The sequence below is a fragment of the Danio rerio genome, chromosome 5, assembly GCF_049306965.1.
Source record: "Danio rerio strain Tuebingen ecotype United States chromosome 5, GRCz12tu, whole genome shotgun sequence".
Lineage (NCBI taxonomy): Eukaryota > Metazoa > Chordata > Actinopteri > Cypriniformes > Danionidae > Danio > Danio rerio.
Genome location: NC_133180.1, coordinates 32,647,333 through 32,667,635, shown reverse-complemented (window position 1 = coordinate 32,667,635; position 20,303 = coordinate 32,647,333). Strand labels below are relative to the sequence as shown.

Genomic DNA, 20,303 nt, shown 5'->3' with positions numbered 1-20,303 from the left:
TTTTCATGTATAAAAATAAAGTAAAAAAAGAAAAAAAAACAAGTGTGTCATCTGTCAAGTCTATTAAACAACATCTGTTGGGTTTTAGAGACCATCACCATAATGGAAATAAGAATAGGACATGTATTTGTTTTTTTAAACACACTTTGTTATTATTTTTCATTTATTCGTTTGCTGGAAATTAGAACTTAGAATTTAGAAATAGCTTTGAAACAAATCTTTGCGCTTAAACTAAATTAGTTATGTAGGCTAATGGATGTCTTCAGCAGAGTGCGTACAACAGTTTCCTGAAAGTAAAGGAGTAAAAATTAAAAGTAAAGAGAAAGTAAAGAGGCCGGATGGAGGAGGCTCGTACTTTATCCTTGTGCTGCAGATGGTCTGTTTAACTGTTTTCTCGCTAGTGAAATGTTCAGTTTTTTTTCACTCAAGTCCACCATGTAAATAGCAAATGCACCACAGTGCAACACAACGGAGACGAGACTCTGATCGGTTTAATGCAGGTTATGCTCAAAACACAGCCATAACTCATTAAGAGAATAAGCACAACCCTGTTAGACCATGGGCTATGGCGCAAAGCATATTTTTCTCTCCTTAAAATAGCAAAAGTGGATTCAGACAGGCCGCTTTGCACCTAGATCGTTAAAACAAAGCCCTAAAGAAGTCAATGCTTACTGTTTTCCAACATTTTTCAAAATATCTTCCTTTGTGTTTAACAGAAGAATGAAAAACAAACAATTTTTAGTGTATTTTTAGTTTTAGGTTTAATGTCCCTTTAAGGCTACTTGAAATTTGAATCAAATCAGTTTTTTAAGTATATCTACATAGAAAACTGTTTATTACAGCTCATATTGCAGTTTTGGTCAAATAAATATAGCCTTTGGTTAGCTGTAGAAACTTCTTTTTTAAAACAAATCCTATTTACAGCTTCTTCTTTTTTCCAAACGGTAGTGACTAAGTGCTTAAAGTCTGTATTCAGCCCTGTGCTCTCAGCTTGAATAGTTTAGCGTGAATACAGCACTATATCAGGTACATTCTGAAGCACACATACAGAACTCATTTCAAGTTGAAACACCTAAACGTACACACTAAACACAAATTAAATAAGGCAAAAACATGGGACACTCCAGCAGTGAAGGTCAGACAGGCAGACAGAGAGGAAACGGTGACATCCACCATCTGTTTCCCACTTCATCTCCGTCCAGCCCTCCTCATTTTTTGGCAAACTAAAACAGCATAATAAAAAGAAAGAGAGAAAAAAGCTAGGCCATGAAAACCATTTGTGCCTGCGAGAGCACAAACAAACTCGCTTGTCCGCATAAATCGGGCAGTGGATATTTCATGAGAAGGTTGATTCAGTTTGGCAGTGATTTGTTCAATAGCAAACATCTCTCTTTTAATACGAGAGGATTATTTAAAGAAATAAGCAAGTAGCTATGCTCGAAAACGTGCTAAAAGAAATAAGGAACGAGAGAAATATGACAAGTTCTAGAATCGAATGGGACCTTGTGCTCTCCACATGCAATAAATCTTTTGGTCCGCACATTTCAAGGGGAAAAAAAAACATTGTTGAGATCACCGACTAAAAAGGGATGATCGATTAGCGAAAACCTGATATAACGGAATGATCAGACATGCCTCTTGCCAACAGCACAATAAATAACATCGGAATCAAACTTAAATAGTGCAAGTAAAGTGCAAGGCTATTATTGTAACCGTTATCATCGTAAGTATCAACATCATTGTGACGAAATAAAAAAACGAAACACTGATCACATCACTTGGTATTAGACCGACGCAGTGCACTTGTCCTTGAAACAGATGAAGGAGGGACGCTCTTAATGCCGTGATCTCTGGAATGTGAGCTGAAATAGCGGAACGGCGCGCGGCTGAGACAGTGGCATGGTCCATTCACAGATTAGACAAAAGAAAGAAGGAAAAATTAAAAATACACTGCCCCTGTCACATGCAGAGGGTCATCTTTTCACAGATCTGCCACGACGAACAACCCAGACGGACACACTTCTCTGCATCACATTGACTTCTTATAGAACTATACATATATTTATAGAATTATATATAGATATGTACACAGATTTGTACTTATATACAGGAGTACGCCTGTTTGTCTCTTGTGATGATACAAAAGAGAACTCTTGTTGGCTAATGGCGTCCACTGCACACATGGAGTAAGATGTTAGGTTATTACATCAGCTATGCGAGTATGGGTTTACCACACTATTGGAGGCATGCTAAGAAGAATCTCTTCCGTAGTAAGGTCCATTCAAAATGGAGATTCTGATGTCAGTGTAGCAATTTATTACAGGGATCGTTCACCCAAAGACTTTGTTCGCTGTGAATTTACTGACCCTTAGGTTACGCAAGCTGTAAGTGGCTTTTTTCTTTAGTGGAACATTAAAGAAGATTGTTTATAGCTGAAAATATAACATAAGGTTACCAGCGAGTAAAAATAAAAACTAAAATAAATATAGAGGAAAAGAATTCATTAGTACTCATGGCTTCAGATGATACACTGATGGCTCATGAAGCAAAGCGATCAGTCTATGGAGGAAACAGACATCATTTACAATAATATTAGCTTTAATTCACAACTTTTGACTGCAATCATAACAGTTTGGAGTGGAATCCTCCTGTTGCTTATACAATGTATTTTAAACATTGGGAATATAATAATAATAATAATAATAATAATAATAGCAGTAGTAATAATAATTCCGTACATCTTATATAGCGCCTTTCTAGAAACTTAAAACGCTTTACACATTGGGGGAATTTCCTCACCTACCACCAGTATGCAGCATGCACCTGGATGATGCAACGGCAGCCATATTGTGCCTCACACCACACACCAGTTGATTGGTGGAGAAGTATCAGATTGATGAAGCCAATTTTGGTATGGGGATGGTTAGGAGGCCATGATGGACAGAGGCCAGTGGACAAATTTGGCCAGGATGTCAGGGTTAAACCCCTACTCTTTTTTTGAAGAACATCCTACGATTTTTAATGACCACAGAGAGTCAGGACCTTGGTTTAACATCTTATCTAAAAAACAGCACTCACTGAGCAGTATAGAGTCCCCATCAATATACTGAGGGATTAGGACCCAGAAAGACTGCAGATTAAGCGCCCATGCTGGTCTGACAAATCACTGAGAGTCAGGACCTCAGTTTAACATCATATTCAAAAGACGGCGCTCACTGAGCAGTATAGAGTCTCCATCAATATACTGGGGCATTAGGACCCACACAGACCGCAGGTTAGGCGCCCCCAGCTGGCCTCACTAACACCACTTCTAGCAGCAACCTAGCTTTCCCATTTGGTCTTCCATGCAGGTACTGACTGGGCGCAGCCCTGCTTGGCTTAAGTGGGCGACCATGTGAGAGCTGCGGAGACCTTTTGGAATATGTTTAGTTTAAACCTGTTCATTCGAAACTGCATACGCAAATATAATCACATTTTTTTAAATATAGATTTCAGCACATAAGATAATCACAAGGAGCAATTTGTTAAACAACAGAACATGTCCTCACACTTATTTTGTAGAAATATTTTTTTCTATACTTTATGCAACAGGAAGCTCGCACTTCATATTGTCGTAATTGTTTGCTGAGGTTGTGGATTAAAGTTTATAATTTAGTTTTAAGCTGTATTACGGTTCTTGCACACACTGATTTACTCTATAAGTTCCTAAAGTGTTAGTTCACACAAAAACAAAAACGATTTTAGTTACTCCAAACCTCTGAGACCTTCATTCGTCTTAAGAAAACAAATCAATATATTTTAGGTGAACTCTGAGAGCTCCCTCATCCTCCTTAGACTGCAAGGTCTCATTCAGAGCCCAGAAAGGTACCAAAAACATCCTTAAACTTGTTCAGTGTTTTTTTTTTCTATGTTCAAGAATATTCCGCATGTTTATGAGATTGCTGCTGAAGTATCACCTCTCATGCACATGTGCTTTGTTTACCAAAGGTAGCTGCATCCAGGGGGGAGGATAAGTCACTGTACAGTGCTCCATATGCCGACACTGAGAAGAAGAAGCTGTTGAATAAAGTTGTTAGTTTTGTCTTATTTGCACACAAAAGTATTCTTGTAGCTTAACTTGATAATATTCTGACTGAAGCACCGAAGGCATATGGTCTGTTTTATGCATGTGTTTGGTACCTTTCTCTCAGCTCTCAGATTTGACCTAATATATCTTACTTTGCATTCTGATAACAAATGAAGGTTAACATGAGGATGAATAATCAATTAAAATAATTTGCATTTTGAGTGGCATTGTGGCTCAGTGGTTGGCACTGTCACATCACAGTAAGAAAGTTGGTGGTTCGAGTCCCGGCTGGGTTATCGATATCGCAATGTGATCATTTGCAATAGTCTCATAGCGAATATATGCAATGTTGAGTCTGGATTATAATTTATCATTTCATATAATTTATTATAAGTGTTTTTTGAGGCCTGTGACTGTGTGAGGGGATGCAAAACAAAGACTATGCAGAATTATTTTACATTTAATTATTCAATCACTGTATACCTGAATAAACTTTGACTCTTTGCAAAACAATATAATGCTGTTTATTTAATTTGCATATTTTTCTTCATTGAATTTGTGTCTATGCTTGTAGATTGTTTATTATATTTTATGCACCCGCTACAGAATCTTCCCATTTAATCTAAAATTATAGATTGTTTACAAACATTTATTCAACTTATCTAGTGAAATTGTATTAATATCGCAATATAAATCAAATAAAAAAAAAGTATTACAATATGTAATTTTTCCAACATCATGCAGCCCTAGCTGGAATAGTTGGCGGTTCATTCCCTTGTGGCAACCTCTGAAATAGAGACCAAGCCGTAGGAAAATTAACCAAAAATGAATGAATTTGCATTTTTGGGTGAACTAACACAATGTGTCATCTGAAGGCTCAGGTATTAATTTAGTTTGGTCTCCGTATGGTTTATTGTTCTCTATAGTTATTGTTATGTTCTCTAAATGCTGGTCGGTGTTAACATTCTTTTATAAAATTGTAATATTACACCAAAAGTAAAGAAGAAAATAAGTCACCTGCATCCTGGATGGTTTGTGGGTGAGTAATATAAACTGCAAATGTTATCTTTTGGGTGAACTACGGTATCTTCTTTATGAACTGGTTAGCTGATGACCAAAATAACCCAAAAGAGGCACAGCATGGTGGACCTCCTTCAAAAGGTCAGGCTAAAGTCCGCAGGATTTGTGTCAAGACACAAAAGCAAACACAAACAGAACAAAACAACAACAAAAAAAGGCAAGACAGAGCAAATAAATGCAAACATGCAGCACGCTCCCTACAGAAAGAGTTGTGTAAACGTTGCAGAGGCAAAGTGTTGAGAAGAAAAAAACACCCTTCCTTCTCCAAAATGTGTTTTGCCAAAGCCTTAGGCTCATCTTTTTGGAAGAATCTCCCTGGAAATATACCAATTGACATATAAAATGTTTCTCGTTCGTTCTCGATGGTTATCTTGTGCTCTCTGAACACCTTGAGGAAAGGTGATAGCTGCCCTCAACAGGCTTGTGTGCCTGCGCGCGTACAGTACACTCATATGGTACATGCATGCGGTAAATTGCTGTATATTGGGAGCAACGCTTTCACATCTGGGTGTGTGTAGTTTCTTAAAATCTAGAAATACATGTGAAATATCTGCCCCATGAAGATGAGATATTTTCTCTCGAACAGTTAAAATCTACCTAGATCTAAATGAGATTAGGTTAAACAACCTGCTTATTCAAAGGAATCTGCCTACCAACTTGTGTATGCTTGTGTTTATGGGCATAAGCGTGTTGTGTGCGTGTGTCTGTAAGTTGGCACGGTGCCACCATGTGGTCAATAGTTATCCAGCATGCCATCGGAAAAGAGGTTTTGCACGTCCAGCATAGCCGCCAGCTCCAGCACATGTTTCTGTAGAAGGCTGCTCTCCACCATCTCCTGTTTTGGCAGAGGGGGATACGATTCTGGAAAACTCCTCGCTTCCTGTAACACATGCACAAAAACGACATCCTCATCCAGCTGATATTGGTGGCAATATTGTGAATAAAACATTGCTTCAAAAAAGATGTAATCTTATAAAAAGTGATCTTTATTGTTATATTTTTATAACTTTCTACAATGAGAGGACCTGCATTTGTTCTTTAGTTTTGCAAATGTGGCTGAAGTTTTCAGTGATTGTCAAAATGTGGTGTAAACAGCGCCACCAGGTGGTGCATAACATGACTCACAATCACAATTATTAGAAAATTCTAGATATTAATTCTAAATATAAAACTAAAAAAATAATCATTTATTTATTTCAATAACTTTTTTTTATGTGCAAGATTCCACCGTATGCCTGCATTTCAGGATGTTAATTCAGAATTTCCTTTTACTCACTAACAAAAGAACATCTGTAATTAGTTTCTTTAGTTAAAGTATATTTATAATTGCACAAGTAGGCTTTAACCCTACTCCTAAAATCAACTCTTAACACTTTATAGGGCACTCATTGAAATATGCATTGGAAAAACCCTGGAATGTTACATTTATGACAAAATTGTTCCTTTATTAAACAAAAATCTAAATTATATAGTAATCCGTGTCAATCGCAATATATTATTAATTACCATATACTGTTCTTCACACAATAAAGTGTCTAACCTAAACATACCACAGCACTTTTCCATGTACAGTTTTCCAATATTTAGAGTTTATTGCATCTTTGTTAAAATGACAATCAATAAAAGATATTTTATATATTTAATTAAATTAATTTAAAACTTAAATAGTTTTTGTTTATTATGACTATATTTTAGACATTTTAGTATTTATTTTATTTAAAATGTTGTGAAGTTTGAAGTGCTTTTGTTTTTCTTTTATACATTTTTTATTTAGTAATTAATTAGTTAATTTAGTTTGTTTAGTTTAATTGTAGGAATTGTAAAACTAGATTATGAAATAATCAAGTATGAACTAATAGAAATATTCATATTTTTAAAAATTACAGTTTTAATTTAATAAATAAAATGACAAACATTTTAGTTTTAGTTAACAACAACCCTATGTTGTTCAAATGGCTGTCGATTGGATTAAGTTCAGGATAAGCACATTTTCTTAAGCCAAGATTTTAATTCTTAGTTTTCAAAATTTGTTGCCTTTTGGTTATGCAACGGTCTGTTTCAAAATACAATTTGAACATCGTCTGAATATTCTCATTCTGTGCTCAGCATAATTGAGTACACCCCATTTTGATTTTTATCGATTTCTCTGTGAATATACTGTAGGCAATGTATTTTGGTGCATTTAAATAAACAGATTTATTAAACAGTAATGATTATTAAATCAATATTTTAGTCACCGAAAATATTTAGAAACTGAAAGATAATACAACTAAATTCCAGCTAAATATTCAAAAAAATGACAACCTACAAAATTTAAACTAATTTTTTTTTTTGCTTTTCTTGATTTTTCCTCTTTAATTTTTTATTTAATATTTTCTACAACATATAAATGTGGGTGTACTAGTTTAACCTATATCGTAAGTTATTTTGCTAGATAAGCTCCAGATTTGGCTTCAGTACTGATTAATCTAATGTATATGCACAAATTTAATATTGTATAGCTTCCTATTAAAAATAAGAGTTTAAAAGAGAGATTTGAGAGGGGTGCACTCATATATGCTGAGCACTGTATATACGAAAATACATTTATTTATGCATTTGAACTGTGCTACATATATGAACTCATCAAAATCAGTGGCTCCGTCACCCTGCACATTTTTATGTCTCTTTTATTTGACAAACAAGGATCAGTTCATGGATCTCTCTGTTAACGAGTGTGTTAAGTAAGGACATGTAAAATAGGCCGGGTACCCCGAGGACTGGAATTGAAAACTACTGGTATAAATGGACAAACTCAAAAATGATCTGATTCATAACTAACTCCTTATTTAATAAAAGCTTCATGAGACAAATATGACTATCATCTTACTGATCATCATTACTAATCAGATTGTGTGTTATTTAATATGATCGGGTCTAATATTCCTGGAGTTGAGTCTCACCCGGAAGAGCTTGTGTAACCGGAGCGCGGAGGAGCAGAACACGAAGCGGATCATAAGCAGACGCAGAAACTCATCACCATAAAACTGCAGATACGCCTGATCTGGAAGAGAGTCAAAGGAAAAGTTATGAAATATAAATATGTCCTTTGGTCCAATGTATCACATACACCATTTAAAACCTTCATTTAAAAACTGCATAACGTGTTTACTTGTGTTAAGTTTGATTAATATTTGAAGTTGCTTAATGTCCTAAAACATTAAATTATGTGGAAAAAAGGAAAAAAAAATACAAGAAATTAGTAAGGGGAAAAACTTTTTTACACCACCTGACAAAATCTTGTCGCCTATCCAAGTTTTAGAACGACAAATAATAACTTGACTTCTAGTTGATCATTTAGTATCAGAAGTGGCTTATGTGAAAGGCAAAGGCCTCTAGATTACTAGATTTACCAAAATAAAATGTGATCATGCATCATATTGTGTTTGACTCCCATAAGCTTGCAAAACTGCATCCATACATCTCAACAATGACTCAGATAACTTATTAATAGAGCCATCTAGAATGGCAAGGAAAGCCTTCTTGCAGGACTCCCAGAGTTCAACAAGATTGTTTGGATTCATCCTCAATGCCTCCTCCTCCATCTCACCCCAGACATGCTCAATGATGTTCATGTCTGGTAACTGGGCTGATCAGTTCTGGAGCGCCTTCTTTGCTTTCAGGAACTTTGATGTGGAGGTTAAAGTATGAGGAGTGCTATCCTGCTGAATAATTTGCCCTCTCCTGTGATTTGTAATGTAATGGGCAGCACAAATTTCTTGATGCCTCAGGCTGTTGATGTTGCCATCCCCTCTGCAGATCTCTTGCACACCCCCTAATTAAATGTAACCCAAAACTATGATTTTTCCTTTACCAAACTTGACTGATTTCTGTGAGAATTTTGGGTCCATGTGGACTCCAATGGGTCTTCTGCAGTATTTGTGATGATTGGGATGCAGTTCAACAGATGATTCATCAGAAAAATCTACTTTCTGACATTTTTTCAAATGATAGTAGAAGTCAAGTCATTATTTGTTGCTTTTACAACAGGGATTGATGACAAGACTTTTGTCAGGGAGTGTACTGATAAAAAATAAAATTGTTATGCTGATTATCCTAATAAGCCAACAATGCATGCATAAACTTTTTATATAAGAGTAAATGTTTTGAGTGTAAAGTTATCAATACAGCTAGAACGAAACCAAAAAAAACAAGGTGTACATAAGCTTTACCTATAACTCGTGAACTTGTGATCATCTGGCCAATGTCATGGAAAACCTTCCGCAGGAGTTCCTGGGCTTTTTCCCACAATCCATAACGCATGCTGCTCAGTCCACAGACAGATAGGAAGCCCATGAGGGGGTTGTAAAGGAAGAGAGTAAACAGACTCCCACGCTGAGACTGGTCTATGAGCGAGCCAAGAAAAGACAACAACAGTGTTAAAAATACAATAGAGGAGCAGCATAATAATAGAAAAATACTACTTTAAAGAAAGAAAGAAAAAAAGCTTAGCAAATATCGCAATGTTTGATGTCTCAACACATTAGCACAACAAAAAAAGGAGACCTTGCATGCTCTTCGGATATACTGTTGGAGAAAGCAGGCAAACAAGGGGCTGGCCGAACAGATTGGAGAAATTCTGTGGTGAGACAGATGAAAAGAGTTATATTACATGACAAATACAGTATCTTTACATTTCAAATTCTAATTTGTCACATACATAATCATACACAGTAAAGCACGTGTTTAAATGCTTTTTAGGACTCTCCTAGATTTTAATATATATAATCATTCATTTTTCTTCAGCTTAGTCCCTTTATTCATCAGGGGTCGCAACAGCGGAATGAACCGGCAACTTATCCAGCATACAGTTGAAGTCAGAATTATTAAACCCCCTGAATTATTAGCTCCCCTGTTTATTTCTTTCCTCAATTTCTGTTTAACAAAGAGAAGATATTTTCAACACATTTCTAAACATAATAGTTTTAATAACTCATAATAACTGATTTATGTTATCTTTGCCATGATGATGGTAATGACAGTAAATAATATTTGACTAGATATTGTTCAAGACACTTCTATACACCTTAAAGTGATATTAAAAGGCTTAACTAGGTTAATTAGGTTAACTAGGCAGGTTAGGGTAATAATTATTGTAAGTTATTGTTTTATTAGGTCTCATTATTAGGTTCCCTGTGATATTTAATAATTTTGCAAGTGAATTATTAACAGAGCAAGGAACATTTTAAAGTATTTGTTATTATATTTTTTTTTCTTCAAAAGAAAGTCATATTTATTTTAGTCTGGCTGAAATAAAATACGTTTTTACATTTATATAAATGATTTTAAGATCAATATTATAAGCTCCCTAATAAAATTATTTTAATTGGCTACAGAATGTCCAATGACTTGCCTAGTTAAAATAATTAACCTAGTTAAGTTTAATACTAGTATTTTACAAAATAACTAGTAAAATATTATGTACTGCCATCATGGCAAAGACAAAATAACTAGATAAAAGAAATTAGTTTTCAAAACTATTTGTTTATGATTTTTTTAAATGTATTGAAAAAAAATGTATTTTTCACAGGAACAATTATAGTTTTGCCTTCAACAGCGAGTATTATAAGCTCACTGGACAATAAATATCACATACGAATGATGTGTATATGACACTTGAAATATTGTTTATTTTTGTAGCCAGTGATGGGCAAAAATACACTAAAATGTATTTCAAATTAAAATACCAAATACCTCAATTTTACATGTATCAAAATAAACTACAAAATACAGAGGCCACAACAAGTATAAAAAAACTGTATTTTGCATTTTAAAAATATTACAAAATACTTTTACATGGGAGTATAACATTTCTTTGCAAACCTTCTATCAGTAGGCATATTCAATCAATCCGTTCACCATTAAATTGACTTAGTGAAGTAAACAATGTTTGATAACAACAGCTTTTTTTCTGAGCAAGTTTAAGTCAGCCACTGTAGGACTTGTTTTTATGTTGTTTGTCTTATTTTCTTGGCATCTATATCAGCAATTCATTCAAAACTACTATTACATGTGCAGTTTACGCATCTCCCAAGATTTTTTTTAGTTTTGGTCATTTAACTGGAAAAGTCTCTCCCCCTTATTGAACACCAGTACACCATATTTAAGTGTTTTAATATTCGCAGAGTTCGTCTGAATTCCCACCTGCAGCACTGAGACTGAGAATGATTATTTGCTCAAGGCTCCACATCCTGTTCTTAAGGACTGATATTTTATTCCATCTCATTTCTTAAGCAAAGATGCATCATTTCCATCCATACTACAAGCGTTGACCACATTTCGTAATAAATTTTGTTTTATGACCTCAGGCTAAGGCAAATAACTGAGAAAGCATCAACCCGAGGGAGCATTTTATGCTGTCAAAGTATTTCACAGTATTTTAAAAATACAAAAATACAAGACACTAAAGTATTTTGATACAAAATATGAACCCATTTTCTTAAACCTAATCAAATACAAATTACAAAATACTATTTTGTATTTAAAATATGTATTTGAATTACTTGTATTATATATACTGCCATCCCTGTTTATAACCAGCTTATTTATTTATTTTAGTTTACTTTTTAATAATTTTAGGCGGCATGGTGGTGCAGTGGGTAGCCACACAGCAAGAGGGTCGCTGCTTCAAGCCTCGGCTGGGTCAGTTGGCGTTTCTGTATGGAATTTGCATGTTCTCCCCATGTTCGTGTGAGTTTCTTCCGGGTGCTCCGGTTTCCCCCACAAATCCAAAAATGTGGTACAGGTGAATTGGGTAAGTTAAATTGTCCGTATAGTGTATGTGTGTTAAAGAGTGCATATGGATGTTTCCCAGTGATGGGTTGCAGCTGGAAGGGCATCCGCTGAATAAAAAATATGTTGGATGAGTTGGCAGTTCATTCCACCGTGGCGACCCCATGATTAATAAAGGGACTAAGCTGAAAAGAAAATGAATGATTGAATTTTAGTAATTTTATTAGGAGAAATTTCCACTTTTATAAGCTGTGTGTTTTTTAGATACTCATACTGAGCCTTTTAAGAATTCTAACATTAATCTTACAAATTTGGAACTAGATAAAAACTTTAAGAGTAAATTCGCTCTACCTAAAGTGAATGTGTTATAAATGTACACAAGGGGGCGCTGCATTACTAATCTAAAGCAGCCGTCTATGGAAAATCATTTGAGGAAGAAAAACTGGAAACAAAGGGTGATCAAATCAGTCTCTGTGTTAAACAAAAACCTACAAGAGTGCTGTATTAAATTTCTGCATTAAAAGTGTCCTACTGTTGATTTCTTACTCTTCTTCTCGTGAAGATCTCAGATCGCCTTATTTATAGAGCAACCACATGGCAGCTCTTGAATAATGAATGGCCTCATGATGTCACAGATGCTGCAATGATGGACGAAATGTGAGCGTGTGACAGAAAAGAAAGGCGATGGAGAGCTGAAGTCTCACCTTATAAGCTGTGCTGTTGGAGGAGTCGACAATGATAAACAGAGGTTTCCTAGTGAAGGGGAAAAGGTCTCCTGGGTGGAGGCTGAAAAACACACATTTGCGCATGTATGCGGGTTAAAATAACAGCTCAGTGTCTCGTATGCATAGTAAGCACATTGTAGTTTCTATGTACAATAGGCTTGGTTGGCATAGAATAGGTGTCAATGAAGGCTCACCAGTGCATCTCTTTTTGTGCCTGGTTTCTTTTCTGCACCGTCTCACCATTCACCACATCTCGGTTAGTATTGGTCAGGACACCTCCAAAGTCATAAGGTCCTGTAGATTAAGAGAAACATTTGAATGTTAATATTTAATAAGAGTGATCTCCTAAATAAAATAATGAATGCCTTCTGTGAAGATGTAGATAAATGTAGATTTTCTGTGAATAAGTGTTTGATTTGTGATAAGCGAAGAAACATGCTCATATTTATTATTATTATTATTATTATTATTATTATTATTATTAATAATAATAATAATAATAATAATAATAACAATAACAATAATAATAATAATAACAACAATAATAATAATAATAATATGCCGGAAAATGTCAATCTATAATCAAATACAAGTGAAAAGCTAAGAAATTTAAATATTATATTATATTACATTATTCATTCATTTTCATGTCGGCTTAGTCCCTTTATTAATCCGGGGTCGCCTAAGCGAAATGAACCGCTAACTTATCCAGCAAGTTTTTACACAGCGGATGCCCTTCCAGCTGCAACCCATCTCTGGGAAACATCCACACACACATTCACACACTACGGACAATTTAGCCTACCCAATTCACCTGTACCGCATGTCTTTGGACTGTGGGGGAAACCGGAGCACCCGGAGGAAACCCACACGAAGGCAGGGAGAACATGCAAACTCCACACAGAAATGACAACTGACCCAGCCGGGGCTTGAACCAGCGACCCAGCGACCTTCTTGCTGTGAGGCAACAGCACTACCTACTGCGCCACTGCCTATATTATATTATATTATATTATATTATATTATATTATATTATATTATATTATATTATATTATATTATATTATATTATATTATATTATAGGTAGTCATGGTGTACATGGTTTTCTATGCGTTTTAACAAAAAATTAAATAAATCATAAACTGTTGTTTGTCCTTTTTGTCAATTAAATTTGTTAACTGCAAAAATATAAATGTTAACATAGTTTAGTGTTTTCCTCTCATCAATATAATTTTTTTCTCATTTTTGATGGTATATTTAACATATAACTAACAAAAACAACACAACAAAAAATAATGTATAAGGGCAGATACAGAATTTTCTTTTTGGCCAATACTTAATATTCGATTGGATTGAAAATTAGACATTACTATAAGCAAAAATTTCTGTTAATGTATTTACATCATATCAGTCTGTGCTGTCTTCTGTTTTAAATATGAAACATCATAAATAATTAGCCAGGTTTCAAATTAGGTGGGTTTCCATCAAGTTTTTAGAGCTTTAGAGTTGTTAGTATTGGTCACCTGGCAACCAATAGTAAATAAGGCGAGCATATTGGAGATGATTATTAATCACATGGGTGTACTGTTCGCTACATCAGAGCTTTTTCGGCACTTGCGTTTCCCTCTTCCATTACTCGCATTACCCTTCTTTGCCAAAACACCTCATGTAAGTGCAAAAGCATATTTAAATTTGAAATGACTGTTTTCATTATTTTTCTCATGCGATACTTTAAAATGCGCATTAACACAGGGGGATGTAAACCCAGCTATTGAGTCCTCTAATTCCTCTAATCACACTAGAACATGAATCAATACTGAGTAAAGAACATGTGTGCTTAAAGAAGTCCCCAAGAAATCAAAAATAACCATATGATTATGTTCGCTCACTTTGCTAGTTTTGTGGCGAACAAGTCATCTGTGCATGTCATTAAGAGAAAAAAAGTTTGCGCTTCTAATCTTTAATGGAAATCTGAAAATGCATGTCCTGTTTTTTTCCTGTTTGTTAGCAATTGGGCGTGGCTAACATACTTAACCACGCCCCTCCAACTGTCAGTTTTTACAACAAACAGAAATGGCGATGCCTGAGATGCCTACTTTACTATATGAATGGCTGACGTAAAACTGACGTTCTTGTTAACTTCCAGCCACAACCATGTCTGATCTGGCAACAACCCTGTTTTATGACCAAAACAAGACATATTTATTCACAAAGTGTTTATTCGGATATCAGACCAATGTTGAAACAAAAGAATACAAGAACAAAGCATTTCAAACTGATATTAAGCATTTCAAAATAGCTATATCAGCCTGGATTCGAATCCACTATCCCTGCATGGTAGTCGGGAAGCCTTACAGCTCCACTAAACCACTTGAGTTTAACTCTACAAAGTAGGGTTTAATCCCTTCATTTGCTCAACTTTTCTTTGCTAAAGCGGTTTCAGTGCAATACATAAAAAAATGACCAATAGGTGTCACTGAAGAGTGGGGTTTTGAAACGTTTCGAAGCTTTGACACATTTGCTTCGACGGTTTTAGTGTTTCATGAAGCCTCACTTTGCCCACCACTACTTTACTACATCCATTCAACTCACAGTAGAAAAAAAAGCCACACCCACTGTTTTATCATTTAATATTCCGTTTCTCTAGAAATTACGTCACAATACGAAAAAAAGTTAACGGTCGCATCTTCCAGTTCATTGGAACTTTAATTAGTGTCTATAATCAGTGAGGACCATCTGCAGCTGTGTGTAATCAAAGCTCATGAACAGCAGGTGTGAGGTGCTGAGGTTTATGGGATGTGTAGTCTGGTTCAGTGGCAGATGTGATGTGTAGAGCGTCCTCTAGTGTGTCTGGTGGGCACTCAACTTGGTGACTATATAAAGCTGACATGCAGACATGACAAATGACTAATTTGATTGACTGAACAGCATTCCAAGAGCGCTTACATTTACAAGACACTTCTGTAAACATTACGAAAACAATATTCCAGATCGTCTGGACTGAAAAGCAATGTGCTAAAAACACAATGGTGTACCTTCACTCTCAGAGCGTCCAGTGGGGAAAACTCCAGTGGCAGAGAGATACACCAGCAGGACACTATTGGCCGGCAGCTCCTAGCAATGAAAGAATCGGTGAGAGAATAGAAAACCTTTAATGACTAGAATGAAAAAGTAAATCCATTTAATCAGCTAATTAAATGAGAACATTTACAATACTACTAACAGGAAAGCAGGGTCACAGCAAGCATAGTTATTAAGTTCAGTGCTACACTGCCAGAGCATCTCAGTGCAGCCCTTAAGACAAAATATATTTCAAAATGCAGCATTTAAGAACTCATCTTTGCATGCAGACACACACACCATAGCTAATGATAGGAAATGTTTCCCGAAGCACATGCAAGATCCTATGACAATTATTCATCTAAACAAAACATGATGCAAGAAAAAGAAAAGAGCCTAAAAATAGTGGCGTCTGAGTGTTAAAAATGAACACTGCACAAGCATGTAAGATCTGAGTCATGTGTGCGTGTGGGTTTTCCTCACACTCCTGAGGTGCTACGCTTCAGCGGAGCAACAGGCAGAGCCGATAGTAACACAGTAACACCCCTGTAGCACTCCATGCAGCCACACTCACAATCACACATGAGGCAACACTCAAGACAACACAACTCAAACATCACCATAATGCACTGATAATACAAGAAACACAGCTTTAAAACATCTTTTTGATGTTTGTCTCATATTTTTGAAATTATAATGAGCTATTGGGGCTGTGTTGATGTATTTTGTACTGAAAGAGGTCTTCGGAATTTGTGAAAAATCCATTTTTTAGTAGCTATAATTTTAGACATTTTTTTACACAGGGATTTATAATAATTTATAGCTATGAGCTGAATCACAACATTTGATTTCAAGCTAATATATCTACGAGGGAAACAATACTGCATACTGCATATCAAGTTTATTATCAAAGATGCATAGATGCAAAGATGAAGTATTTTGGTATTTTTAAAGAGTAAGAAGATGATCAAGCTATTTACAGTCCTAAAAATCTTATTTTTATGTGTGTGCTTTGCAGATGGGTTAACCATACGTTTAAAGGGGACCTATTTAACCCCTTTAACAGGATGTAAGATAAGCCTTTGGTGTATGCAAAGTTTCAGCTCAAAATACCGTCATATAATTTATTATAGCCTCTAGAATCTACCCATTTTGGTGCATGAATACATTGTAGATGTTTTTGTAGCTTGTGGTTGTAAATGCAAATAAGCTACTTCTCCCTGCACCCTATTCCCACTTGTGTGTCTGCTTCTCATCATGCTTTACGTCAGATAAACAGCACTTTGATGAAGCTGAAATACAGCTCAATAGTAAAAAATACCAAGTTTAATTGATGTACTTGTGGTGGAGTTTATTCAAGCCTTTCTGAAATGATGAGTCTTACATAAATGCCTTGCAGTACACACACACATGGTGGTTATATTGGTTAAAAATTACATGGCAAATTTACTGTCTGACAAACATGCTGTTTTAAAACGTTATAATCTTCTAAAACATAAAAGTCACAGAAAGTTGTAACAAATTCTGTGGACATGTGTATACATGTTAATATACAAACATGGCGCCTGTCAATCAACTTAAGGGGTAGGGAAAACTACACTCCTACGTCACATTTCTGTGGGCCTCAAAATCACTGGGATTTGGTTCCTATTTTAATATCAGGAAATAAAAAAAGAGACTTGCTGGGTTTATATCAGTCCAATTTGACAGTGGACACACTACACAAACAGTTTGTTCGGTCCAAATAGCAACAGACATCAGTCTGTCTATGGCAGAGGTGTCCAAACTCGGCCCTGGAGGGCCGGTGTCCAGCAGATATGAACTCCAACTTGCCTCAACACACCTGCAAGAATGTTTCTAGAAAGCATAGTAAGAGCTTTATTAGCTAGCCCATGTGCGTCTGATTGGGGCTGGAACTTTGCAGGATAACGGCCCACCAGAACCGAGTTTGGACACCCCTGATCTATGGGTCTTAAGTTTAAGTGTTTACCATATTTACTTTTACCATTTCTTATTAGAGCTGTGTTATATTGTGAAGTATAATTAAAATTTATAATAGCTGTTTACAATTTTCTATACATTAAACCATACAAACATATTTATTAAAGGTATTAATTTGTGTGGTGAATTCAGAAATCATTCAATATTGTGATCCAGAAAGCAGTTCCACATTTTTTTGGTGAAAAAAAAAGTATTTACTTTAAAGAAAAATCTATTTTGAATTTTTGAAATGAAATTACATATTTTTTATCTTTATTATAAACTTAATTATTATTTAAAACCCTTACATCTGGTCCTTTATCAATATGCTAGCGTACTACATGGCACAACTTTTAGTATCAACTGGACGTAAACGACAGCATGGATTATTAACAATGAACTGACAGGTGCTAAAAAGAGCCAAGACATCAGCCAAACCTTGAAGGAGGCAGACAGGAAAGTGTAGAGCTGGCTGAAGGTTGGTTTGTAGAGGAGATATTTATGAGGGTTCTCTCTCTTGGCCGGCTTTTCATTGGGCTCCTATAATGAGAGAGATAAATGAGTGAGAGAGGAATCGAGAGACACAGAGAGCAGGCGGAGCGAGAAACAACAGTGAGAGAGACACCGAGAAAGGTGAAGTACTGAAATAGCGAGGGAGGAAGGGTGAAAATACTCAGAAACACTCAACATAGAGAGTGACAGGGAGAGTGTAAGAGTCTTCTCTTACAAGTGTCCCTGGTTTGGAGCTTTGCGTAGCCAGGTTCACCGGTTCCCTCTCAAGCGCTTGAAGCATTCGAAACATATCGATGGTCAGCTCGCTGAACTTCACCTGCAAACCAAAAGAAACCCAATCATTGCAACAACAAAAAAATGACTGAGATAAAACACGTTAGATAAACCTACACCACAAATTTGAAGTGTCTAATCATTTACATAAGACAGAACTGCTTGAATATGACATATTATGTAACTAGTTAGGTGTTTTGCTGTACTGTACTCCCACCTGGTTATTACAGTTGCCAACGATGAGAGCATCTGCCAAGGTGAGCTGGCCAACCACCATGCCCTGCTCCAGAGGGGGCACACCTCCCTCCTGCAGCCGATTGGAAAGGACCACCACAGCATTGTCATCATTCAGGATCATCAGAGGATCGGCCTGTGTAGAAATAAACAGTACATTTGTGGATATGTAATGTAATGTATTTTTTATTTATTGCAATGTCAGCAACCAAGGCTATTTTCATGGCAAGAACATTTCAATATTAAATATACAATTAATAACAACAAACAAATGAATACATAAATTAAACAAGATTTTAATGTTAATACATGACAAGTATTTTTCCTGGTGTCACTTTGTTAAAATTGTCTTTAAGAGAATTTCTTTAACAAAAGTCTTCTGGAATCATTAAAGGACAGTCCAGTAAAATGTGTACATTTTTGTAAAGGTTTAAACATATTTGGCAAACAAAAGTGTTTGTTATATACAGTCTAACAGGAGGCACTAAACCCGGCCTTTAAGTAACAGTCAAGACATCATTTACACTGGAAAAAAATCTTACTCCCTACTCATGTTTAGTTGAATCAAATCAAATTATGTTGCAATCTTAACTTTCATTAGTCAAACTGACTAAAAATACGAAGGTAAACGTATTAAAATATTAATATCAAAATAAGATTATTAACATAAAGTAATAAAGCATTAATAAAGTAAAACATTTGTTGTCATGACTTCTTGTCATATCATTTTTACAGAGTAAGAATAGGAATAGTGGTCTTACAAGAGCATGTTTGACTTGTTGACATGTTTTGTTAGTATTGTTAAGGGATTGTTTACACAAAAATAAAGATTTACTTACTATTTACTCTCCCTCAAGTTGTTCCAAACCTTTATGAGTTTCTTTCTTCTGTTGAACACAAAAGAGGGTATTTTGAAGAAAGTGGAAAACCATGGACTTAATACGTAAAAACTAATTCTATGAAAGTCAATGATTTAAGTTTTCCAGCTTTCTTTGAAATACCTTCTTTTGTGTTCAACAGAAGAAGAATCTCAAATAGAACAGTGAGTAATTGATGACAGAATATTAATTTTGGGGTGAATTTTTCTTTAAGTTAAAGGGTTAGCTCAACCAAAAATGAAAATTCAGTCATTATGAATAAGGGTTTAAAATGCATTGGTAAACAGCAGAATGAACCAACCATTACTTTTAGATGTAATCCCAACACTAAGAGCAAAATAAAGTGTATAGTGGGTGTTGCCCAGGACTGGGGGTAGTCCTATGAAACACCCAGTATACACTATGGCCGACTTAGTTTGTCCAATCCACCTACATCGCATGTCTTTGGACTGTGGGGAAAATGGGATCACTCAGAAAAAAACCCAAACAGACATGTTGAGAACTTGCTCCACACAGAAACACCACCTGGTCCAGCCAGGACTAGAACCAGTGACCCTCTTGCTTTGAGGCAACAGTGCTAACCACCATGCTGTTCAAATATCATACAGCCATGTATCCAAACTGTTATTGCTCTTGTTATTTCTCTTATAGCTGCCATTGAACTAAAGGTTTCTCACATTTACAGAAGTTTAAGTAGTGGGTCAAAAAATAATATTATACAAA

At 35.5% G+C, this 20,303-nt stretch overlaps 1 protein-coding gene across 9 annotated transcripts in view; it reads right to left on the bottom strand.

Annotated features, from left to right (window-relative positions):
- Positions 1-3,025: 3,025 nt before the first annotated feature.
- scai (suppressor of cancer cell invasion) overlaps positions 3,026-20,303 on the bottom strand; it is a 53,600-nt gene continuing 36,322 nt past the window's right edge. For 4 of the 9 annotated variants that reach the window (XM_021476512.3, XM_021476515.3, XM_021476513.3 and 1 more), the window contains exons 8-17: positions 18,686-18,838; positions 18,371-18,511; positions 18,121-18,222; positions 15,678-15,756; positions 12,837-12,936; positions 12,622-12,703; positions 9,692-9,764; positions 9,358-9,531; positions 8,089-8,189; positions 3,026-6,026 (exon numbers count right to left, since the gene is read on the bottom strand). In XM_021476512.3, coding sequence (XP_021332187.1) covers positions 5,880-6,026; positions 8,089-8,189; positions 9,358-9,531; positions 9,692-9,764; positions 12,622-12,703; positions 12,837-12,936; positions 15,678-15,756; positions 18,121-18,222; positions 18,371-18,511; positions 18,686-18,838 — 1,152 coding nt within the window. In that variant the 3' untranslated portion in view covers positions 3,026-5,879. Of the gene's footprint in view, positions 6,027-8,088; positions 8,190-9,357; positions 9,532-9,691; positions 9,765-9,950; positions 11,688-11,909; positions 12,704-12,836; positions 12,937-15,677; positions 15,757-18,120; positions 18,223-18,370; positions 18,512-18,685; positions 18,839-20,303 lie in introns of those variants that run through there. The other 5 variants (XM_679172.9, XM_073952283.1, XM_073952284.1 and 2 more) reach the window with 2 other exon arrangements.